Source organism: Chelon labrosus (assembly GCF_963514085.1).
Source record: "Chelon labrosus genome assembly, chromosome: 18".
Classification (NCBI taxonomy): Eukaryota; Metazoa; Chordata; class Actinopteri; order Mugiliformes; family Mugilidae; genus Chelon; species Chelon labrosus.
Window position 1 is genome coordinate 8,986,574 of NC_140351.1, and position 23,524 is coordinate 9,010,097.

General features: G+C 43.1%; 1 protein-coding gene across 1 annotated transcript; it reads right to left on the reverse strand.

The window, feature by feature from the left end:
* Nucleotides 1-16,195: 16,195 nt before the first annotated feature.
* On the reverse strand, nt 16,196-23,095 carry eef1e1 (eukaryotic translation elongation factor 1 epsilon 1). The gene is made up of 4 exons (XM_084566354.1): nt 22,981-23,095; nt 22,030-22,227; nt 19,674-19,769; nt 16,196-17,809 (listed from the first exon to the last, which is right to left on the reverse strand). Exons 1-4 carry the CDS (start codon nt 23,062-23,064, stop codon nt 17,666-17,668), a joined length of 522 nt encoding a protein of 173 aa, XP_084422480.1. The 5' UTR covers nt 23,065-23,095; the 3' UTR covers nt 16,196-17,665.
* Between the last annotated feature and the right edge of the window lie 429 nt (nt 23,096-23,524).

Consider the following 23,524-nt stretch of genomic DNA (forward strand, 5'->3'; position numbering starts at 1 on the left):
AAATTATGAGGGAGAGCTGAAAAGTTGGATTTGCAACAACTGTTGAATGTGTAAAAAATGTTGAAAAGCCTTGAGGTTCAAGTTGTCAGTTTAGCCAGAATCAGACCACACGGTTACTGTGAAAGACTGGAAACCAAGTCAGTTTAGTTTGAAAGCAGAGCGGAAACAAGAAGGGAGGTTAAACACGAAACAGACGCGAAATGTACCGATGGATGAAAGACAGCAATTTTACCAAGTGAGGGCTGCAGCTGTCGTCACCGCACATGTAGAAAATATTTCAATGACCTTATTTGTATATAAAAAGTAAAGTATCAAGAATTGAAAAAGATTTCAATCAATTCATTTTCATGTGATCATCAAAGTTTTTATTTTTTTTATTTTCAATAAATCTCACAATGAAGGGCTGAAGGGGAAAAAATAATCCTAAAAAAGTAGTAAGTTAGAAAATTATTATTTAATTTCCTCCAAGTTCATGAGCTCCTCTCAAATAACTTTTATAGAGTCACTTTAAAGCAAACTTCTAAAAAAAATGATAATTTAATTAAACAATAACCAGATAAATATGCAAAATGTGAAATATTGATGCTTTAAAGAAAATAAAATGTTCCGTTATTTATCTTATTTATTTATTTGATTAAATACTATATTTAGTCATCATCAAGACATTACACGTGAATAAAAAGAAAAATAATAAAATAATAATAATAATGCTGCCAATGAACTAAAGCCTATCCCCGGACAGATGTTACTGTAATATAAATATAAAATTTAAATTACAAAGTTATGGCAATAATTTATGTGCATCAAAATCAATACCAAAAAAAGGTAGAATTAGATAAAAACATAATTCAGGAAAAGTTTTACATTACACAAAAAAATGCTGTATATTAGATAAAAAATGCAAAGCAACAGTACAGACATAGAAAGCAATAAAAAATAAAAACTGCATGCAGGTACATGAGGTCAAACTGGCAATGATTCACTGGGAAATGATTGATGAATGAACATTTAGTTCGGCTATAAATTCTGCTTTAAAAAAGAAAAAAGCAATCACTATTACATTATTATTACCGATGCCTGTAAAGACATGTCATTACATTTTTTTATCATTACAAATCCGAACCAAAAATACCTGTGCACTATCTGCAAACTTTACAAGAGGAGGACAGCTCACTCACTCTTAAATAAATAGATAGATAAATAAATAAAAGATGGCTATCTAGTTTTAGGCAGAGTGAAGTCCTCCTGGGCCCTGAAGTGTCCCTGCCATGCTGACATGCTAATAGCCACAGTGGGTTTTCTGTGTCCGAGGTGACACGGACAATAGTAAAGAGGTAGGGACTGCCAACGACAACATCACTGTGTGTGACAACATGTTGACCCCTATGGAGAGCTTGTCCCACCCTGAGACAGCGCAGTGTGTGTGTGGTTGTGGTTGTGTGTGAGATGGAACCTGACAGGAGTTTAGCACTGATGACCACCACGGCGAGAGATGGCAACACCCGTCCTCGCGGGAGACACTGTCACTCTTCTAGGTTTGTATGAGTCTGGATGTGAAGCTGGTCTCGCTGAGCTTCTGTGGATCTGAAGACCACTGATAAATAGCTATTGATATTCTCATGGAATCCGTATGGCAGGTCTTTTTGGTCATTTGCAGCTGTTCAACTGAATGTTTTAGTTCTTGCAAGCATGGTGCGACACATAGGAGGGAGAGCATTATGTTTTTACACAGTGGATAAGATTATAAAATGTGGATAGGGTATAAAATGATATAGAAAACAAGACATGACAACTGACCAAAAAAAGACCACTAAAGACCAGAATGCACTCCTGGAAAATGCTTAGAGCATGGCCATAGGAGTGGTTATACTGGAGTCTTGGATCACTGCATAGACTGTATAAAAATATGGACTATGTGTCGCCATTTCCTCGCATTGGCTAAACTGACTGGCTATTTCCACAGAGATACGGGCGGCGCCAACTTGCGACTTTAGAGCCAGAGTCTGCTCAGTATGGTCCAAGCAGGTCCACACTTCCTCCAGACTCACTGGTAGTCGCCATTTAGTCACATCCAGTTTCTATAGTTTCTAAAACAAAACTTATCTAAAAAATTGACACTTTAGCATGCATCAACATTATATTAACAACCTGAAAAAATTTGACATGAATTTTAGTGTTTTAGTTTAGTTAGAGTCCCATCCACTAACATGGAGGGGGTGAGCTTATGACCTTACTGCAACCAGTCACCAGGGGGAGCTCTACTTGCTTTGGCTGTTCCGCCATCCATCTTTACCCAAATAGACCCAAATATCTCAAAAACAACTTAATGGATTTCCATGGAAATCTGAAGACATTTATAGTCCCCAGAGGATGAACCTTACTGACTTGGGAAAATTTTCTTCTAAGTACCACCACATAGCTGACATTTTTGCTTTTTAATTTAATGTATCAACAACTATTAAATGGCACCATATCTGGTCAAAACATTCGTGGTGCCCAGAAGATGAATCTTAATGCCTATGTGCAACCCGAGAGACAATTTACTGGAAACTGCAGTTGAATAACCTTCTAAAGCAAGTCAATCTCCATAGACGACAAAATGTCCAAATTTACAGCTGAAATAAACCTGCTTCCAGCCTGCCCTCCTCGGCCCATCTCCACGTCTTTGTCCACTTTTAATTGCCAAGATGGCCGCCTCCACGCTGAGCTTCAAAACTGCTCTCGGTGGAAACTTAACAGTGACATCATGGCAGGTCCGTCCATCTTTTTAAAACCTGGCGTCAACATCACATCCGTCTGAAGCCCCAGTGGGCTCACAGAGCAGAGTTATGTAACTTTAATCAAGTCTTGTTTAATCAAGTTGGAAAACTTCTACGGGATGAAGACTTTTGCCAAGACTGCAGCATTAAAAAAAAACAAATAATGCAGAATAGAACAGAATTAAAACAGACAGTAATACTAATGCCAAAAGAATGGGGTTCATTTAGAGAGACAGAAATTAACTTTTTTTTTTAATCTTCCTGTGAAATTGGCACGTATATCAATTGCTTATCAGCGCAGGAATTCCACCAGACGTGTCTTGTAGGGACCTGTAGAAACCTGGCAAATTACTAGGGCGCTCCATGCTGCTTGGCTCTAACAGGTGCTCGGGAAAGCATGTGCATTGAGTAATAATTAATTTTCATCATCATTTTATTTTCACCTCTCACCCGATGACAGCTGGGATAGGCTCCAGCAGACCCCCGTGACCCTTAACAGGAATAAGCGGGTACAGAAGATGAATGAATGAAACAATGAATTTTATTTTCATCATTCTGTGTGTAGTTTGCATGTTCTCCCTGTGTCTGCGTGGGTTCTCTCTGGGTACTCCAGCTTCCTCCCACCGTCCAAAGACATGCTGGTTAGGTTAATTCTAAATTGGCCGTAGGTGTGAGTGTGAATGCTTGTCTGTCTCTCTGTGTTAGCCCTGCGATAGACTGGTGACTTGTCCAGGGTGTACCCCGCCTCTCGCCCATTGACAGCTGGGATAGGCTCCAGAGGACACCCTCCAGAGGTTAAAGCGGTTAAAAAATTATAGCATTTATACGAGTTGGTTGTATTTGTATTGCATACCAACAAATAAGTTTACAAATGCTCACTAATCTTTGAACATATGGAAAGTTACGGTACGCAGCTTTAAGGCGGTCTTCTCTTCTCTTCTCTTCTCTTCTCTTCTCTTCTCTTCGTCGATGTCTTCTGCCCCCGGAGGTGCTCTCTTAACGTCTTTGACTAAACTTCAGCCAGTCTTGACAGTGACGGCGCCCCATAGGAACAAACTTGAGAGGATACCAATATGATTGTAATGGAGGGTTTGCGGGCAGGGTCTATCACACTGTGTCACTTATAAAAAGCACAAAAAAAGCCGGCTGGCGGGGTGCGTGGCACTTCTGGCTACAGCGACGGAAAGAGAAAAGAAAAAAAAAAAAACAGCCACTCAACTGTTGTGTTGAGATGCCGTGGAGAGGGGCGACGTTTTCATTTCTGCTTCGTCACCGAAGCGCCGAAGATCGCGGTGTCACTTTAGCTTTAGAGGGGAGTTTTTTAAAATAAAAGCCTTGTGGAAAGGTGACATTATCTTATTTTTGCTAGTTATAAAAGCTTGAAGGCAGCATTTAATTTGATGAAAACATCTCTGAAAACATCTAAGGGCAAAAAAAAAAAATGAATGGATTTAGTGACGTTACAACAAAGATCAGTGAGAGCAGAGAAGAAATCCCACTTTTATTTTGTTTCAGACACGATTTTTCCCCCCAATATCCTCCATTTAGATAACGTTTCAGAAATAATTAGCACTAACACAGAGCGCCTATTTGATAACAGCCCATATCATTAGTGTTGTAATGGCAGAACGGAGTGTGTAACCGCATTTTGGACAAATAACACCCTGCATTTGCGCCACGTCAGCAGCCCCGGCGCTCTACTTGTACGCATTTGTGTACGTTAACTGTGTTCGAGTGTGTACGTGTGAGGCATCATCACATGCCCCTTGTCCCTTAGGTTAGGGGATGAATGAAGGCTGTAAAAAGGAGCATGACAGCTGTGAAAGTCACAAGGGGAGTCCGCCAGCGAAGTTTCCCTCCCTCTGGGTATGACCTACGGTACGTGTGTGCGAGGCCGTACTCTCTGTGAGTAAATATAATAGTCACAGTGTACGTACATGTGTTTTTACAAAAAAAAAAAAGTCAAATTGTGTGCATTTGTGTTTGCATCCGTGTCCTTTTGCATGAAGTCCAACGCCGCACACTGGCGCCTATTGTTCCAGGCTATCAGCACTCTATCAGCGTCCCACATCCTCGGCCTCATCAACGGCGTCTTTCATTGCCGGCTCGCCCTCCCACCTTCGCCCCAGAGGCAGCGTGTGACTGTGTGTTGATATCCTCAGGATTTCACTTCAAAGACTGGTGGTTTTGGTTGGGTCAGAGTTTGTGAAATGCTGAGGCATCCTTGAGATGCGCAGATAGCCCACCGTGTGTGTGTGTGCGCGCGCGCGTGTGTGTTTTTGTCTGCGTGTGCGGTAACCTCAGCAGCGCAACATTAGAGGATCAGGAGATACAGAGATGACTTTGTGTTTTTTCTGTCCAAATGTCGATTTCACGCCACCCTCGTTTGTGGGTTCCTTTCAAAGGGGCCAGTGATCAGCTGTGTGTCATGTGCTGGTATATTTAGCCTCGATAAGGAATGTTTTTCGGGTCTCCCCTTAAGATCAAATGATGTTAATGCTGCACTACAACACACTGAGCACACAAATCACCCACTGTCCCTCTGGGTCACTTAAAGCAGGAGCTTATCTCTTTTAGGGGATGCATTCCCTTCAGGACATTTGAACTTAATCAGCAATGTTCATCTGTTCAGCTGATGAGTCAGTTCACTGAAATCGAGTGTCTTCTTTATTTATTTATTTGTTTATTTTTTTTTTTTTGTCTTCTTTCGAACAGCAACCGGTCCTTGATTCGAGGGTGTGAATCGAGGCCCCTGGCCCTTCGCTTTGACAGCAAGGCCCACTGGCTATTGTGTCGTACGGTGAAATGTGTAATTCATTTCATGGGACACGGCCAGAGAATATAAAAGCGGCCCTCACCAGCGCACTCCGGCAAATTGGGGAATTAGTTTGCCTTTAACCTTTCAACGTTCTGTTTGTCTTCTGCTTAGCCATGCCTGTCACTGTTAAACACACACGCCTGCATGCTTAAAAACACTCCGTCTACCCTTGAGCCCAAGGTTTTTCGGGACACGCGTTCAACCTGAGCGTTATTTCACAAAAATGTGAGTGAAAGTTTCATTGTTACTGATGCGTCTCTGTGATGAGATTTCAATTTTCTTTCTCGCTGAAGTTAAGTTTGGGTTACGACAGCTTCCACTAATAAATTCTTTCTATTTGGTCCCATTTTAATGCCTGGTTACTTTTAAATTCATCCTCGTATCATGTGCAGAGACGTGCAAATGCAAAAAACGCTAAATAAAATCTCTTTCTTGTGACAAATTTTTACCAGACCAGTGCAGCCATATTAATTTCTAGGGGGTTATCATTGGTCCTTCATTGTTCTTTGTCACCATGCATGTCCCAGAGCATACGCAGACCCTGTATAGACCCTAATGCCGTAGCTGAAGTGCACCTCCCCAGAAATGCAACGACGCGCTGCGGCAAGGCAGAGCGCAAGAACTGTGATTGCTGTTATCCGAATTGGTCGCTTTGGATCAATAAAGATGGAACACATCGAGGAAAGGTTAACTGAGGAGGTTCGGAGATACAAACATTTGTAGGACTCGTCTTTGGCGAAGTTTCAGGGAAAGTTTCAGTCGCCGTTGTTGAAAGTGAAGCAAGAAGTAGAAATCAGTTGGCAAAAAAGACACAGCACCGACTGCCGTTTTTACCGGGCGAGCCAGACTGACGAGCCCACAAGTATAAATGTGTGTAGGTTACAGCGTCTATGTCCCGCAGTACCCTAAAAGAGCCTTAATTATCTGCCTTGTAGTGATGCAACCCTGTTTCTCTGCAGGATGCAATGTGTCCGTCTCTTTGTACTGTTTTTTCAGATGACGGAGCAGGCTCTCGTTGTCTTCCTATGTGTCCGTGTGTGTGTGTGTGTGCATGTGTGTGTTGGCGAGGGACTGTCTCTGCCAGATTGCAGCTTCATGCCCTTAGTCCAGTGTATAACCAGTCAGCAGTGAAGCCACCCTCCTAACACACACACACACACACACACACAGTAGTCAACTGTGTGTCTCTGGCTCATAATTATAGTAAGTCAACTAAAGCACCATTGACTGTCTGTGTGATGTACTGTATATAAGTAATAAGGTCATTCTTTATATTCATATTCAGTATTCATTTAATTATTTGTCATGCTGCACATTTGAAGTGCATATCAAGTGGAACAGCGGTGTCATGTCCATATATGAAGCTTGTATGAAGTTTACTGTCGGTGCCTGACATTCAGTTTCTTTGAAATGAGGCTGTCTGAGGTCCACAGTCGGTGGATTACCTACAGTTTGGAGCAGCAGAGAGGAGCGCTGGCACAGAAGCCAGGCTGGTGTGGGGCAGCAAAACAACCTACAGCAGTTTAAGTGTCCTTTATATTTAGAATATGATCACAGCGCCGGCTACTTGCTGTCAGACAGCCTTTTCCAACGCAAAACTGATGCCTTTAAACAGATATTTTCAAAGCCAGTGTATTCGGTTGAGAGAAATGTTAATTTTACCCCTGTGACTTTGTGATTTGACACTTAAACTGACACATACTGAGGTAACAGCCTGGTTAATGTACAAGGCAGCTATACATTGTCCTTATTTTTACTGTATTTTACACAGCTGTTGATGAAAATTGACTTTACACCCAATTGAAACAGGTTTATTTATTATTAAAACCACTGACAGGAGAAGTAAATAACACATACAGTGTTCTGCCGGGAAACTTTTGCACCTGGTATTCATTCATGTGGATGTTACTTAGACATGTAGCACCCACCTAGTCCAGACCAGACACCCCCACCCCATAGCAATGACACTGCTTGATGGCAGCAGCCATCACCAGCAGGATGCAGCCTGACACAGGCACACACACAAAAACGGTTTAAGAACAACTAAAAAAAACATGACACACAAGGTGTTGACCTGGCCTCCAAATTCACTAGATCCCAGACTGATCAAGTATCTGTGGGATGATCCACAGAGGCCCCTCCCCTCAACTCATAGGACCCAAAGGCCCCCCACTAACAACATTCTGTTACCAGACACCACAGGACACCCTCAGAAGGCCCATGACAACTGTTTTGGATGCACAAGGGAGACCTACACAATATTAGGGAGGTGATCATAATGTTATGCCTGGGGAGCAGTTCTGGGGTTCTTTCTCAAGGCACCTTAGCCATGGACATAGAGGGGATCAAACCAGTGACCTCTGAGGTTAAATCACTAAAACCTCTTTGATGCTCTTTATATGATATTTGTAGATATTTTCTTAATTATGACCACCTTCCAAAAACGGCTTCTTTAAGCCCTAGCTTGCTCAGATGTATATTAAATAATATCCACACACATTTAAAAGTTGGAAAAGTTGAAAAAACATATATAAAAGGAGTGAATGATGTCTGTTGTTAGAATGCAGATCAAAAAAAGACGTGAAGTAAGAAAAGCTATCCGACATATACGGGTGATTGGATTAATCTGTAAAGTGGAAACAGAGGAGCTCACAACATGTTTAAGAGAAATACTTTTCTTCTTGCATTAATCCCTGCCCAGGGGAGAGCAGCAATTCTGTGGGTGGGGGGGTGGGGTTACGTTTAAATTACTGAAACTCAAGTGGAGTTTTAAATCGTCTACAGATGGACTCTAGTCTCTGTTTGGAATAAAATCTTTTGTTTTTATGGTGAAGACGTGGGTATTGTGCCGGCCATTTCTTTACAACGTTCCTTTGTGTTCGCCCTCACCGCCGCCGTCGCCGCCACCACCACCAGGCACTGCGTCCCCATCCTCGTTAAAAATAACTACCCGTTTTTCACACAAGAATAATAAACCGAGGGGTGGGTTGGGTTTGGAAGGGGGTCATTAAGGTAACCGCTCGTACTCAAAGTTAATGACATGAAACCTTGTTTATGTTCTTTGAAATGTATTTTAATCATTACAGAAATGAGATGCACCACAAAGAGGGAGCACTCTGCACTAACTCCAGGTTTAAATAAATTAGTCATCTCGAATTAAAGCCGCTGTAATAAAAAAAGATGGTGACGTATGCAGATGAGTCGAAGGAATATGCAAACCAGGAGGCTGTTGCTGATTTTTTATTTTTTTTTTTCCTTTCCCATGGAGGTCAAATTACAGGAATGGCTGAGGGCAGCGGTCTCTGCACCCACCCAGCCACCCACCCTCCCCTCCCAAAGTATCCTCTGTGCTGATTTCAAATGCAATCCCCTCTGTGTTGCACTCTCCATTTTTTTTTTTTCTCAAAGCACACTCCCCTGTCACAGGGTTTCAGCTGCAATTACTTTTAGTATCACTTCTCAGTGAGAAATCAACTTCCCTGCAGGCCTCCTATCAGAACCTATTACAGCAGGGGGGCTGGCTGAAGTTAAGTGGCATGACCTGTGGGTTGGATGGAGTAGGAGGTGGAGAAGAGGGGTGGGGGGATAAATGTATGGCTAATTTGTGGAACGTTTGAATAAAGCGACGAGGATTTCGACAATGTTTAAGCCTTTGTATCAACCATATGAAATACAACCTGGAATCATTTGGAAAGTTACGTTGGAATATCTTTTTTTTTTTTTTTTAAACTACTGCTACGGGCTCGTTTCTGAACTCATTCACTTGAGTGGGTTGACCCTCTCCTTCGCTTTTTCACTCTTAATTCACCTCTTACCCCCGGGGGGCCAAAAGCATAACCCCATGAATGGGTGCATGGCCACACACACACACACACACACACACACACACACACACACACACACACACACACACGGTGGAAAGAATTCAAAGAAGCTGCAGCTGAGGTAGATCAGCCAGCAGAAGGGGTGAGGAGCGATCGAGGCGACTAATTCAAGAAGAGTCGTCTTTGTGTGTGTGTGTGTGTGCGCGCGGGTGTTAGACTTGAGGTGCAGTCTTGTGCAATCTCCTTGCCCCGGGTCACACATATGTACTTCAGCACCTACGTGCCGAATCAGCCACCCATCTCTCTGATTGATGAGCTGGGTGGTTGCTTCTCGTAAAAAAAAAATAAAATAAAAAAAATAAAACTCCGGTCTCTCTGCGCACCTGGGATCCTTACGCAACCCAAAGTGAGGTTGTGTCTCTTGTGCTAGAGGTAAACAGAAGAAAACAAAAAAGAACACGGGAAGTCCTACTAGCATGAGCGTACTGTAGTACTGTACACTGGTATTTGATTTAAAAGTCTTCGAGTGACGAGAGATGAAGCTACCAAACTCGCGTCTGACTCGGAAGACGCATGCATCCACATTTTATGACAACTTCTTTTTGTTTTTTAGCTTCGGCCACAGTTCCTATTGGTTTTTGTGACACTGTTATGAAACAAGAGATCAGACCGTTTGTCTGGCTGTAAACAAGGCAGCAGTTCAGATTATGGTTATGGTTGTAAACCACTTTATTTCAAAGATAGATGGGACAGGTTTAAAAAATATGTTGGGTTTCGTTGTGGATGCAAAACCGCAGTCAGTGAGGGCAGCTTTTAGGTGCTGGACACAGAGGGGGGTCCAACCAGCGAATCACAGCCCCAAAAGAATTACAGTCAGTTTGGTAGATCCATGTAGAGCTGAAGGGTACAAAGGCTGGATCTATGTCAGATAAAAGGACTCAAGAGGAGCCTGGTCACATGGCATTCGGTTTGCTTTACAGTTAAGTGTCTCCTTATACCGACTGGTATTAGCAACACAACACTAGACGAATGTTTTGAACAAGATCAAACTGCATCAGTGTTAAATTACGTTCCCCGCGCTGTTTTCACATTTGCCTTTTTGATGTAAGCAACAGTGGGGTTTTCATTACTTTTGTGACTTTAAAAAGCCATTTACAACATGTTTCGTGTTGTTTCTGACTGTCATAAGCGTCGAAACGTTTTTTTTTTTTCCTTTTGTGGCAAAACCACATGAAACTTATTCTGACCTATCGCAGTTATTGCAACCCCCATGTGGTACTTTTCACTGCCCCAGTAAACATCTTGTGAGTGATGTCAACACATGTCCAGACTTATAAATGATAGAAACTTGGCCAAAAGCACAAAAACTGTACAGCACAAAAAGCACCCTTTAATAATTGACATTGTACGGCTGGGCATCAATTTTTATTTTTGACCCAAATACATTTACCTGAAAACAACAACAATACAAGGAACGACAATACAGTTTAAATGACACTAAGATATATTTCTGGACACTGAGACATGAGAGTTACCGTAAAACGTGCTGTGACTCAGGAGTTTTTGGAGGTAGGAAGAGGATTATTATGCAATGGCTGAGTCAGTCACCTGATCTCAACCCGAACAACATTCATCACCGAAGACGAAACTCAAGACCTGCAAACAAACAACAGCTGAAGACAGATACAGTGAAGGCCTGGCACGCCATCACAAAGGAGGAAACCCATTCCTTGGTGATGTCTAGACTTCAGACAGTCGTTGTCTACAAAAGATTCGGTCCTGTGGTGTCTGGCAACAGGATGTTGTTAGTGGGGGGGGGCCTTTGGGTGCTATGGATTGAGGGGAGGGGCCTCTGTGGATCATCCCACAGATACTTGATCAGTTTGGGATCTGGTGAATTTGGAGGCCAGGTCAACACCTTGTGCTGTTCTTCATGTTGTATGTTGTGTCAGGCTGCTTCCTGTTGGGGATGGCTGCTGCCATCAAGGAGTGTCATTGCTATGGGATGGGGGTGCCTGGTCTGGTCTAGGTGGGTGGTACACGTCAAAGTAACATCAACATGAATGAAAGCCAGATCCAAAGTTTCCCAGCAGAACATTGAATTGTCACAAGATGGTCAATGTTATTTGCTTCTCCTGTCAGTGGTTTTAATGTTGTGGCTGATCGGTGTATATGATGTATTAAGCAGCAACTTCTGCTGAAAAAAATCAGAAGACGTGGACGTTCTTGATTGGTGTATTATCTCTTTGTACTGGAGATAGTAAGTAGTGACTATCGTCTTTAGTTTCCTCAAAGTCAACATCCCATACATCCCTTCACCTTGAGAGGGAAAGACACTTTTCTCTCCTTCACGTCTGCGGGAATAAGTTTCTTCAAGAACGCGCTGTGAAAAACACATGCCCCCCTTCCCGCCCCTCCGCGTCCTTCACAGCTGCATCCTTGCTCGTACAACTCACGTAATTGCAATTGACAATCAGATGCCATCTTTATAGGCGCATGGTACAACTGTCACAACGCGTAAGGGGACGATAAAGCGTGCTCGATAAGTCCTGTCAAAAGGGCTTACGACACGCTAACGCTTCCCTTCACCACCACGCGGTGTTGATTGCTCCGACGAATCAGTCAGCGAGAGACGGGCCAGCCAGATGTCGCCGCCGATGCTCTCCCTCTCCTTCTGATGTTGTTAATAAGAATTAATGAAGGGTGGTGGCGACTGTGTGGCTGCATAGGTGGAGTGGGGGCTATACATCTGATATGGTTGATAAACGTAAGCTGACAAAGGTGTCGGGAGCCGACGAGGGGGTGACACCGGTTAAACCCTTGACATATAGGGAAAATAGTGACTTCCAGGAAGAATTGGATCATGAAGCTTCTGGCTCACTGACTGCTTTAATGCTTTTTGGTGAAACTCGTTCATCCCAGTGAATCTATGGCTGTCTTAAGACTGGAGTCTCTTTAGATTTTCAAAATGTGTCTTAGACGATTGTATCATCCAAGTGCACAGAACGAAAGACTGATCCTGCACACGTTTGACCATATGTTCTTTGTTGCGCAAATGGAAAATGCACCCTGATGGGATACACCATACAATACAGGGTGTTGTGTTTGTTTTGGTGACAGCCCACCAACACATGCTGATGATGCTAGCAGTAACAAAATCTGAACACAAGTGGACACTTCGGAGATGCTGTTTTTCTTACGTTTAAGCCACCGGAGGCCATTACATCTGTGCAATGTGGAAAATGTTGGAAATGTGGACTAGCGGCGGAACAGTTGGGCAATTTTGTCAATCACAGGGACCAAATTTCTCACAAACATATTGTATATTAATATTATACACAGCCTGGCCAAAAAAAACAGTCACTCACTCTGATATTTTGTTGGCCCACCTTTAGCTTTGATTGCAGCACACATTCGCTGTGGCACTGTTTCGATAAGCTTCTGCAATGTCACAAGATTTGTTTCCATCCAGTGTTGCATTCATTTTTCACCAAGATCTTGTATTGGTGATGGGAGAGTCTGACAAAGTCTGCACAAAGCCTTCTCCAGCACATCCCAAAGATTCTCAATGGGGTTAAGATCTGGACTCTGTGGTGGCCAATCCATGTGTGAAAATAACGTCTCATGCTCCCTGAACCACTCTTTCACACTTTCAGCCCCATGAATCCTGGCATTGTCATCTTGGAATATGCCCGTGAACATCAGAGAAGAATAAATCCATTGATGGAATAACCTGGTCATTCAGTATATTCAGGTAGTCAGCTGACCTCATTCTTTGGGCACATAATGTTGCTGAACCTAGACCTGAGCAACTGCAGCAACCCCAGATCATAGCACTGCCCCCACAGGCTTGTACAGTAGACACTAGGCATGATGGGTGCATCACTTCATCTGCTTCTCTTCTTACCCTGATGCACTGATTCCCCACTATCCTTCCAGTTTTTAATAATGCGTTGGACAGTTCTTAACCTAATTTTAGTAGTTTCTACAATCTCCTTAGGTGTTTTCTCTCTTCTTGATGCATGCCAATGGTTTGACCCTTCTCAAACAGACTAATATCTTTTCCACGACCACGGGATGTGTCTTTAGACATGGTTGTTTAAGAAATGAGAAGCTACTCAGTGCATCAGATGGGGTTAAATAACTTGTTGTCAGCTGAAAGATAATCCCCCATGCAGTAATTATCCAATAGGAGGCTCGTACCTGTTTGCTTAGTTAACTCCAGGTGGCGAGTAATTGAATAAGACAGACGTTCTATGAGGTCTGAACTCTCTTGTGTTCCCTCTGGTGGAAACCTCCAGCGTTACGCGTCGTACAAAAACAAGCGTGTAAAACAAGCATGTCTCTGGTATTAATCGCAGTTTGTGTCAACAGCTCATGAAGCCAGTTTAAAAGTAAAGAATTCAACATAGCAAGAAAAAATCACACAGCAAACCAAAAACAATTTTAGTCCTGGTACTATTTCTTTGTGTTATTTGTGCATTCATTCGTTTAAGGGGGTTTGGGGCATGGGAGTGAATATGTCCTTTTTTTTTTTTTTTTCCTTCCTATCTTGACTCTTTAGGGCTGAGAAGATTTACTGATGTTTCATTCATTTCCCCTCTTACACATGTCTGCGTAGACAGTGCAGCTCTGTACATTACTACTGAATGATCTGGGACATTGTTTAGGACTCCCTGGAGGATAAGAGCAGCCAATTCAATAAAATATGAACTGAAATGTTGTTCCGTAATAAATCCACAAATGTCATATGCTTTAAAAAGCTTCCACTTCTTCTTTTTTTTTTTTTAATCCACCTCTGCTGTTTCATGCCAATCCGAAGAGAGAGCAAGGTCTCTGGGAAGAGATGAAACCATCCTTAAATTCTAATGATAACCTACCTTATTAACCTTTGACCCCTCGCTCACCAGGCAACCGGCCAAATTGAGCTTTTACATGCCTGCCGGGGAGACAGAGGCACAGTTGGTAACGGTGGGCGGGTCTTGAGCTTGCCGACCCAGGGCCACCACGGCCCCCCTCGCCTTCAGAAGTCCGCGCGAAGGTCGTCCCTAATTGGCGCCTCTGTCCCGGCTACCTGCTGAGGCCTCGCCGCCGCGTCCGGCTTTGACTGCGCTCAGGTTTGATCAGGGAGGAACCTGACTGGGATGTTCTGCCAACAGCGTCAGCACAGACACGAGAAAAAGCTTGAAAATGATTTGCAAATCATCGTCGCCGACGTCTTATATTAGCAAAAATATCTTTATAGCGGACAATCTATAAAGAAGTTTAAATGAGTTTTGAGTGACTGCAGGAAACAAAAGAGAAAAGTGAACTGAGGAAGAAGCAGATATAAATAATTTGATCAAACAAACAAAATGTTACACACACATACACCAATCAGCCATAACATTAAGACCACTGACACAGATCTAGCCATTGCATGCAATGCATTGTTCCACTGGGAAACTTTTGGACCTGGCATTCATGTGGATGTTACTTAGACATGTACCACCCACCTAGACCAGACCAGGCACCCCCACCCCATAGCAATGACACTCATCCCATCATAATGCAGCCTGACCTGACACAGGCACACACACAAAAACGGTTTAGAAACTAAAAAAAAAACATAAAACAGGTGTTGACCTGGCCTCCAGATTCACTAGATCCCAAACTGATCAAGCATCTGTGGGAGGATCCACAGAGGCCCCTCCCCTCAACCCACAGGACCCAAAGACCCCCCACTAACTACATCCTGTTGCCAGACACCACAGGACACCCTCAGAAGGCCCATGTCCATTCTCTGATGAGTCACAACTGTTTTGGAGGCACAAGGGAGACCTACACAATATTAGGAAGGTGGTCATAATGTTATGCCTGATTGCTGTATATATGAAGGAATTTATTCTCTGCATTTTACCCCATTGGAACGAGCAGTCTGGGAGCCATGAACAGCCATGTAAGGCACCTGGGGGGCAGTTGTGGGGGTTTTAGGTGCTTGCTCAAGGCACCTTAGCCATGGACATTGAGGGGATCGAACCAGCAGCCTCTGAAGTTAAAACACTAAAACCTTTTTAATGCTCTTTATATGATCTTTGTAGATATTTCCTTTATTATTATGGACACCAAAGGACACCCGCAGAAGGCCCATGTTCATTCTCTGATGAGTGTGAGACTGGCACAATATCAGGAAGGTGGTCATAATGTTATGTCTGATCACTGTTATATATTTTATATATTTATATTACAGTTTATATTTTAATTATTGTAGTTTAGACCTCATATTAATTACAACTGGGGCGACATCAACCTGTACCAAAAGTTATTTTGGCCCATGTTATTAGATACTTGTTGATGTTGTTGTATTTCGTAATAAGACGTTTACACCCTCGACAAAAAAAGTATGTGTGCTTCGTAACTATGGCATCGTCCCAAACAGAAAAATAATTCAGGGCAATATGTCCAGCTGCGACTTTTGTGGGCAAAACACGATTATTTACACCTCGAGAAGTAAATAGATCCGTCTGACACCGCGCGTTCGAAACATCACCGAGGGGGAACAAGGCCTCCTTTAACGCCACACCACAGCATAAACCTCCCAAACTAGTCACAAGGCTCGCTCAAATGACTGCAAGCTGTTTTTATCCTTCGCATCTACTTTGTAACACTTTGCCATAAACACACACACAAAGCAGGGCCGTCTTTAAGAGGAACTCGCCGAACAATAGCTCGGTCTTCTGGCCCTTATTTGCGCAGAACAACTTCTCGGAACACGTCGAGTACACAGCGAATGATCTGGAGACGTGTCAGGGGGGTCATGAGCTGCGTAACCCTTTGATTTATTGGCACGGCACGAACATCATGGTTACATCAGACAAAAAAGACAAAGACAAATGTTTTAATCTGTAAAACAATGGGAACGCCAAAGACAGATACGCTCCATAATGAGTTGTTGCTCTGTTAATGCTTTCTCCACATATCATTACCTTGATGTTAACACACAGGTTTGGACTGTTAATGGCGCTGATAGCAAACACCCAGCCAGCAGCAGTAAGGCTTTCGGAGGCACAGATCATTGTTCACATGTCACAAAAAGGTCCCTCGGCCTCTGGGTGCTCTTTTTCCTCTTATGTGGCTTCCCTCCCTCGCTCCCTCGCTCCGTGCCTCCCTTCGTCCTTCTCTCTCCAGTAGCCCCCCGTGGGAGCGCGAGGGTTGAAATGACACACAGTGGCTGACTGTCGCCCAGGGGCCCGGGTTCTGGCCTCGGCTGGCTGGATCTGCGTGGCAGCTGGTGAGCCCGCTGCCCTCTCAGTGGCCTGCAGCATCAACAGTGGTGGTAGTGGGACTGATTGGAGCCTCACTCTGATCTCTGACTCTGGGGCTGACGCTCAACTGCTCGCCGCTGCCCACACAACTGGTGGCGAGGAAGTGGAACGGAGGAGAGCGGGGATGTAATCAGGAAACGAACAAAGACGCGGACGACGCGGAGGAGCCGAGCTGTTGAGTGAAAATGTAAAATCCTGTCTGAAAAGAGCTGACGACTGACGAGACGCAGGGAGACAGAGATGTCAGGAAGTGAGCTAAAGAGGCCTGGAGAACGCTGCGTTTAGTGTGCCGCCTGTTAAGTAACATCTTGAAGCTCCTTTGAACCTGTAATACTGGCACTCGTCAGATTAAAACAAAGAACGTATAAATAGAAACACATTTTACTAAGATACCAGCACCTCAGTACAACCCATAGAGCATTCCCTTTGTAAACAGCCATACTAGACGTCTGGAAATTATTCAAACATTACAAAAAAGACAAAAAAAAAAGCCCATAAAACACTAATGTAACTGCCTATATCAATGCTTTCTTGTCAATAAATAAGGGTCAAGACGCCAGACTTCTTATGTAGTTTGCAAAACTGAAAGATTGATTAATCCCTTGTTAAAGTTAGAAGATTATAACACAATTATTAAAAATGCCGACATTTGTTTTAAGAATATGTTCTGAACTAGAGTTTTATTAATATTAAATTAGCCTTAATAGTACCTCATACGCTCATAAGACAATTTTTTTTTTTGTTCGTCACTGAACCTGAGTTCAGGTATGCAACCGGCAGAAAAAAAAAACATCAAGGCAGGAATCATGATCCAATAAACAGGAATAATTGAAGACTCAAGACTGATGGTGACGATACTCTCTCGTGGATTGTAAGAAACTTTTTGCCACGTCTGCTGTAAGAAGCGGAAGGGAAGTTGTGACGAGTCAGGCGGGGTTGGTTTTTCTTTTCTGTCGGGTCTCAGTGGTGCCTGCCGGTGTAAATTCTGTTCTTGAGCACAACTACTGGAGGGAGGTGGTGTCGGACGCCGGGGTAGTGCTGGATGTGGTCGAACCACCGCGTTACATTCACGTACTGCTCCTTCTCCTGGATGACCAAGTCCACCTGGGTGAGAGAGAAGAGAGAGGCTCGTCTGCTTGTTCAAGGAAAAGCGTTCACAAGCCAGTGAGCTCGTTTCACACACTTAATGTCAGCTGGGAAAGAGTGATGGTATTATGTTTTAGTGTTTCCAACAATTAAACAAAGACCTCTAAACAGATTATCTGTTCCTGCAAGCAAAGTCCTGAAATGCACAAAAAATAAACACAAATGGGAGGTACAAATTTCACTTTAGTTATTTTATTTTCACCACTTTGGGCCTCTAGAGACCTCAGTAATAAAAATCAAATTTTAATGAAAACTAGTTCCAACTTGATTCAATTTAATCTCAAACCACATCATCGAGAACAGACCAGTTTTGTTTTTATTTCTCTGTATCTCCATGTAAATGAGAGAAACTTCGATTATTTTGATGGAGTTTAAATAAAAAAATAAATCAATCTAAAAGCACACACTGGGGCAGCATTACGGCTTTTTTTTTTGTTTGTTTTGTTTTTTTTGGTTCATTATGAACACGCAAAGGCAAAATAATGAGGACGTCATTATAGTGCAAACTCTCTGTGAAAGGGACTATTACAAAGACAACCTGCTGTATTTCACGGGGGTCACAGGCCAAAAAGTTGGAAGACACTGATTTAAATTGTCCCAAAATGTAAAAAAAAACAAAAACTGAGTGAAAGGAATTAGTTGCTCTTGTGTGTGTGTGTGTGTGTGTGTGTGCACTGGCAGCATGAACTGAACAAATCAACCTGAAACAGACTTCAGGCAACTTTTATTTTACGAGGAGGATAAAAGACCCTCTGTGGGAAGTTTGGTTCCATGAATATCGTGCATGACGAGAGGAGGAAAAAGGAGCTTAAACTGTAGGGCAAAGGTTATTAAACTGGTTTACGAAGTTTCATTCACTGACAAATCTGTGTTGAATGGTAATACGTTATTGCACCGTGCAGGTGGAGATTCGCTACAACATTAAAGCACAATAACAAAATTCATTGCGATGTCCTTGGCAAATAAATCTTATTAGGCGTGTGGTTTCTCATTATCTAATTAAGCAGAATATGGAAATTCCCCACGCAGACAACAACCCAGCCTAAAACCATTCTAGCGTCAGTCAGGTTTAATGTTTGTGTAATGTTGTTTTCCATGAATTGAACATCAGCGCAGGCCGTGGTTAAGGGTTGGGCTGGCTGACCCCCTGTCCCCGAGGTTAAAAACCACACTGATTGCAAACCAATGTGACGCTCCTCTGCCTGGTGGCGGGGGGCAACCTTCCATCTCCGCCACAACCGCTGACATCTCTCAACATGTGATCTCTCCCTCCCCTCCCTCCATCTCATTCTGCCGCTCCCATTTCTGAACTCACTCTATTTATTTATTTATTTTTTTACATCCTGGAAGGCGTAACAAACTTACTTGTCCCTGGTCTGAGGCTAAAGACATCACTTTATGCCACAACGCTTTATTTGTACGGAGAGAAGTGAGAATGTGTTTATAATCCGTGTGTTCATTGCCAGCTTGTTCCTGAAGCCCTTTGGCCATATGACTGGTCTAATTGTGTGTTATGTACTATGACAAATTGCTTATTAAAGTTGTGGTTTGACTGAAGTGAGCGCTGATCGGCGGGGAAAAGGATGGAAGAAGGGACGGGTGGATGACTCTTTGGTGCCGAGAATGTACACAATAAATTAAATTTACCCCTGGATGTGTGATGCCAACTTTGGAAACCTAAAGAAAGTTTTCTTCAAAGTTGAGTTGCAGCTAGAAAAGCATTTGCATGTGTTCTAGGTGCATACTTTAAAGAGAGATAGTCGATTTTGACATCGAAATTTGCAGAAAACGAGAGAGGAAAAAGAAAAAAAGAGTAACTTACTATGAGTGGATGGATCCCATAGTACATAAAGGCATCGGCTAAAGTGAAATGGTTCCCGGCCAGGTAGACCTTGTCTTGCAGGTAGAGGTTGAGGTCCTGGAAAAAGGGAATTTTAAAAACATAAAACACTATGCAAATGAGGTTATTACTCATGGTAATTTATGGATTATGGTAAGCACTTCTATGTAAACACACTTGTCTTCACATGACAGATGAATACATTGCACAAATTACTAATGAAGCTTGCTTTTAAGTAGTAGCAATTCTGGGCTTTGCATTTAATTTTAAACATTTAGCTCGTAAAAGACGCATTTTTATCTCATTTGTCATCGTTATTTCCTTTTGCTCTCTCGATGGACACTACAGAAGGGGGCTCAACTGCATCATAGGTTCATTAACCTATATACACATATATATCTGTGGATGCGTGAGGTACATGAGTTTGGATCCTAGCTCGCGTGTGTCTGAGCCGTGCTTTGTGGATATAATACGTAACCCGAGGGGGTATATGTCATCTCTCTCCCCCATGACTGGCGACTTAGCACAGATGCCGTCCAAAACAGCCTATTTGTTTCCTCCGCTACCAGATGACTACGACTCCCGCATGCGGATCTAATGAAGCCGTCTCAAACTTGGGCGTCATCTTGCGTATTTCCCGGTCCGTTTCTGCGCCATGCAAAGTCAGGCATGGAAGTGCTGGTCCCAGGGGAAGGGACCATCTTTAGCACTTGTACAATGTGCAAAAGGAAAACTCCACACACACATGCACAGACACACACACGGAGCATCTTGGGGGCAAATGGAGTTATTGTGCGGCAACAGTGGGTGATGCCAAACAAGGCATGAAGACTGCAGACTTCCCCTTCTACCATCAGATCCTTGGTTTTCTTAGCCTACAGCCATGAGGCTGAAGCCCAGTCGAGCATCGGAGCAGAGGCAGCTCTCCTGCTACCCCCCCACCCCCGTCCAGCACATGGAGCTCAAACCTGAGTACTTTTCTACCTGCCCCCGCATAAACTATACACTTATATAGTTGTTGCATTCATATAAAATAACGCTGGCAGCATTTAGACCAATGAGCAATATCATTGCACAAGAAAAGTTTGAGCCGAACACTTTCAAAAATACGTAAACGTGAAAGAATACCAAGATTTTTAGCAGTTTTTTAGAATTAGGTTTCTATGCATACTGTGGTGATGTTGACTGCTGTCGTTAAACTTTTTTTTCTGTTTACAACTGGGTTGATGTCTGGCTGAGAACATAAAATCTGAATGACCGAATACATTAAAAGCAACGGATGAAAGGAAATGTCTTCCCTCGTTCATACTGATGGTGTGCAGAGTTGTGTCAAAAACAGGATGCTGGGGCTCCGTGTTGACCATAAACGCAGTAATTAGCAGATGTAATTAGCAGCTACAGCATCTGCACCATAAAACAAATGATAGTAGTCTAATTGTGAGGCAGCAGGAGGTCACTGTGTACAAGCCAAATTAAGGTGGAGGGCCCTAACATTCAGCTTTTTTTTGGGCTCGTGGCCAAAGTGTCCTGGCTTGTTTATCATATCATAAGAGTGTCAAGATGTTTACTTCAGAAACAAGTCTCAGCTTGAAAACTATGAATTTCTCATTTGCGTCCCGGGTTGAGAAAGTTTAAGAACTCCTGCAGCTGACACTTTTTTTTTTATCTGTGGATAATTTAATGGGAAGTGACTGGTGTGCTTGAAAAAGGAGCGTTAAGGATGCAGCTAAAGCAGCAGGACAGGACAGGGGGCCACCGGGCACCAGAGCTGAGCAGCTCAGGGCGACTTCCTTCTGTAAGTGGCACCATTAAAATATTTAAGAGGCCTGTCCAGATAACATGCTGCCACACAGCATGACTTCTCCGCCATGCCACAACAGTGTGTCACGCTGAGAAGTGCCCGCACACGCATACACAAGCGCGCAGACACTTCACGCTGACAGGACGGTGCCAAGAGGCGCCTAGCGTCCAAGCAGACCAGCGGCTGACGATCCATTTCACGCTGACTGGCGTCAGGCACATTAAAGCATTTTTCTCTGTCGCGTGGGGCCATGTCACTGAAGGGCCATACATCAGTCTGTATCCCTGTCGCTTACGCCTTAACAAGGCAAACACACACACACACACACACACACACACACACAGTGGCCCAACTGGTGGACAGAAAAAAGGAATGTGAGAGATGCAGTGGCGCTTTCTTGTCACAGATCCTTAAAAAGTATGAATGCTGAAGCAAAAAATGGACTTCTAAGGGAGGTTGAAATAATTAGAATTAAAATATGGTACAATTGTGAGTACAGATGCAATTTCGAAGTAAAAGAAAAGATTTCCTTCCTACCTTCAGGATGGTCTTGATGTCTTCCTTTGTGTAGCTGTCCAGCCTGGTCACTCTGTACTCCAGCCACTGCTGCACCACCGCCCTGCTCTCTGCAGAGTCACCCAGCAGCTCCGGGCGTTTGGCCTCTTTCACCAGGTGACAGGCGATGGTCGCCAGCCCCACCAGTGGAGGACCATTATTATTCTGTAGCACAGGTACCTACGGGGAGAGGTGACACAAAGAGCGGGCAGTGAGACATCAAAAACTGAATTTACTTTTATTCCAGCAAAGTATTGGACCTTGTTAAAGAAGACTCATTTCCAAAGATGTCTCCTTGATAATTTAACACACTTATCAATATAACTGAGTGTCTCATATGCACAATTACTATTTTGTTTAGCATGATAAAACTAATTCATTGAACTAGTTGGTTAACATTCAGATGAGACTGCTCACTATAGGGGTAAATGGGTTGTTTTCACATTTTTCTTCGGAATATTGTGCAGTTTTATTTATTTAAATCTGAAGCCACACAATTTTAGACATGTCACTGTCTTCTTACTTCTCTCAGTCTCCAGTACTTAAAGTGGAAGCCCACTCCCACAGTCTTTTAACTGACAGATGACTCCACCCCTCGCTTTATTTCTAGGGACGGCCATGCATTTAGCATGAAAGCTATTTCCATTGTGCTGACTTGTGGAAATAAGACAGCCCACAACTTGTGTTTTTTTCCTGGATATGCTGGAGTAACAGAGCAGCTCTGAGTGTCGGAGCAACTCAGTTGACAATTAAGTATTAAAACAAGCCACATATCCCACAACAATTGCCATATTTTGAACACACATGTCTAGCTAGTTAGCATTCCCATGCTAGCTACCGCATGCTAACTACAGCAGTTTACGTGCTTATTTTCAAATGAAATTGCCATTTAACGCCAGCAGCGGACGGCACGGCAAAGAACCGCCATATCACCTTTCTATCCCCTTGTGTACTGTACTTGTTCGTCTTTTTTAGTCCCAAGTATTTCTCCAGAGACGATAGCTCCCGTAACGCCATGTTTCTGACTGTCGGAGAGGAAGGAGCAACGTGCGACTGATGCGATTGGCTGAAAGACTCGAGTCCCGCCCATCGGGTTTGATTGACAGTCGGATTCAACCAATAGGAACGCAGCATGGGAGTCCCTTTCATTATATTGCATCAGTGAGAGTGACGACGGCTTACTAAAATAAAATAAAATAAAATAAAATAAAATAAAATAAAATAAAATAAAATTTAACCTCCATCAAAAATGAATAATAAATAAATAAATAAATAAATAAATAAAGGACTTCTACAAGTCACCTACAGTGTTTAAAGGTGGTAGCAGATGGCGCGCACATCTGCAGTGATTTGACAAGCTAGATCGTAATTTATTTGTATGTTTGACTACATGCCAAAAGCAATCCCAGGGTTTAATAAATGCACATACAAACACATTCTGTATCTTAAGCTGTTGATAAATATTTGCATATCCCAG

What these genes read in the sequence shown, in the direction of transcription:
- eef1e1 (XM_084566354.1), bottom strand. Translation starts at nt 23,064, where the DNA reads ATGGCGTTACGGGAGCTATCGTCTCTGGAGAAATACTTGGGACTAAAA. An exon ending in ACATCAAGACCATCCTGAAG is followed by an intron (nt 19,770 to 22,029) that starts GTAGGAAGGAAA and finishes CCCTTTTTCCAG; the next exon opens with GACCTCAACCTCTACCTGCA. An exon ending in ATGGGATCCATCCACTCATA is followed by an intron (nt 17,810 to 19,673) that starts GTAAGTTACTCT and finishes TCTCTCACCCAG; the next exon opens with GTGGACTTGGTCATCCAGGA.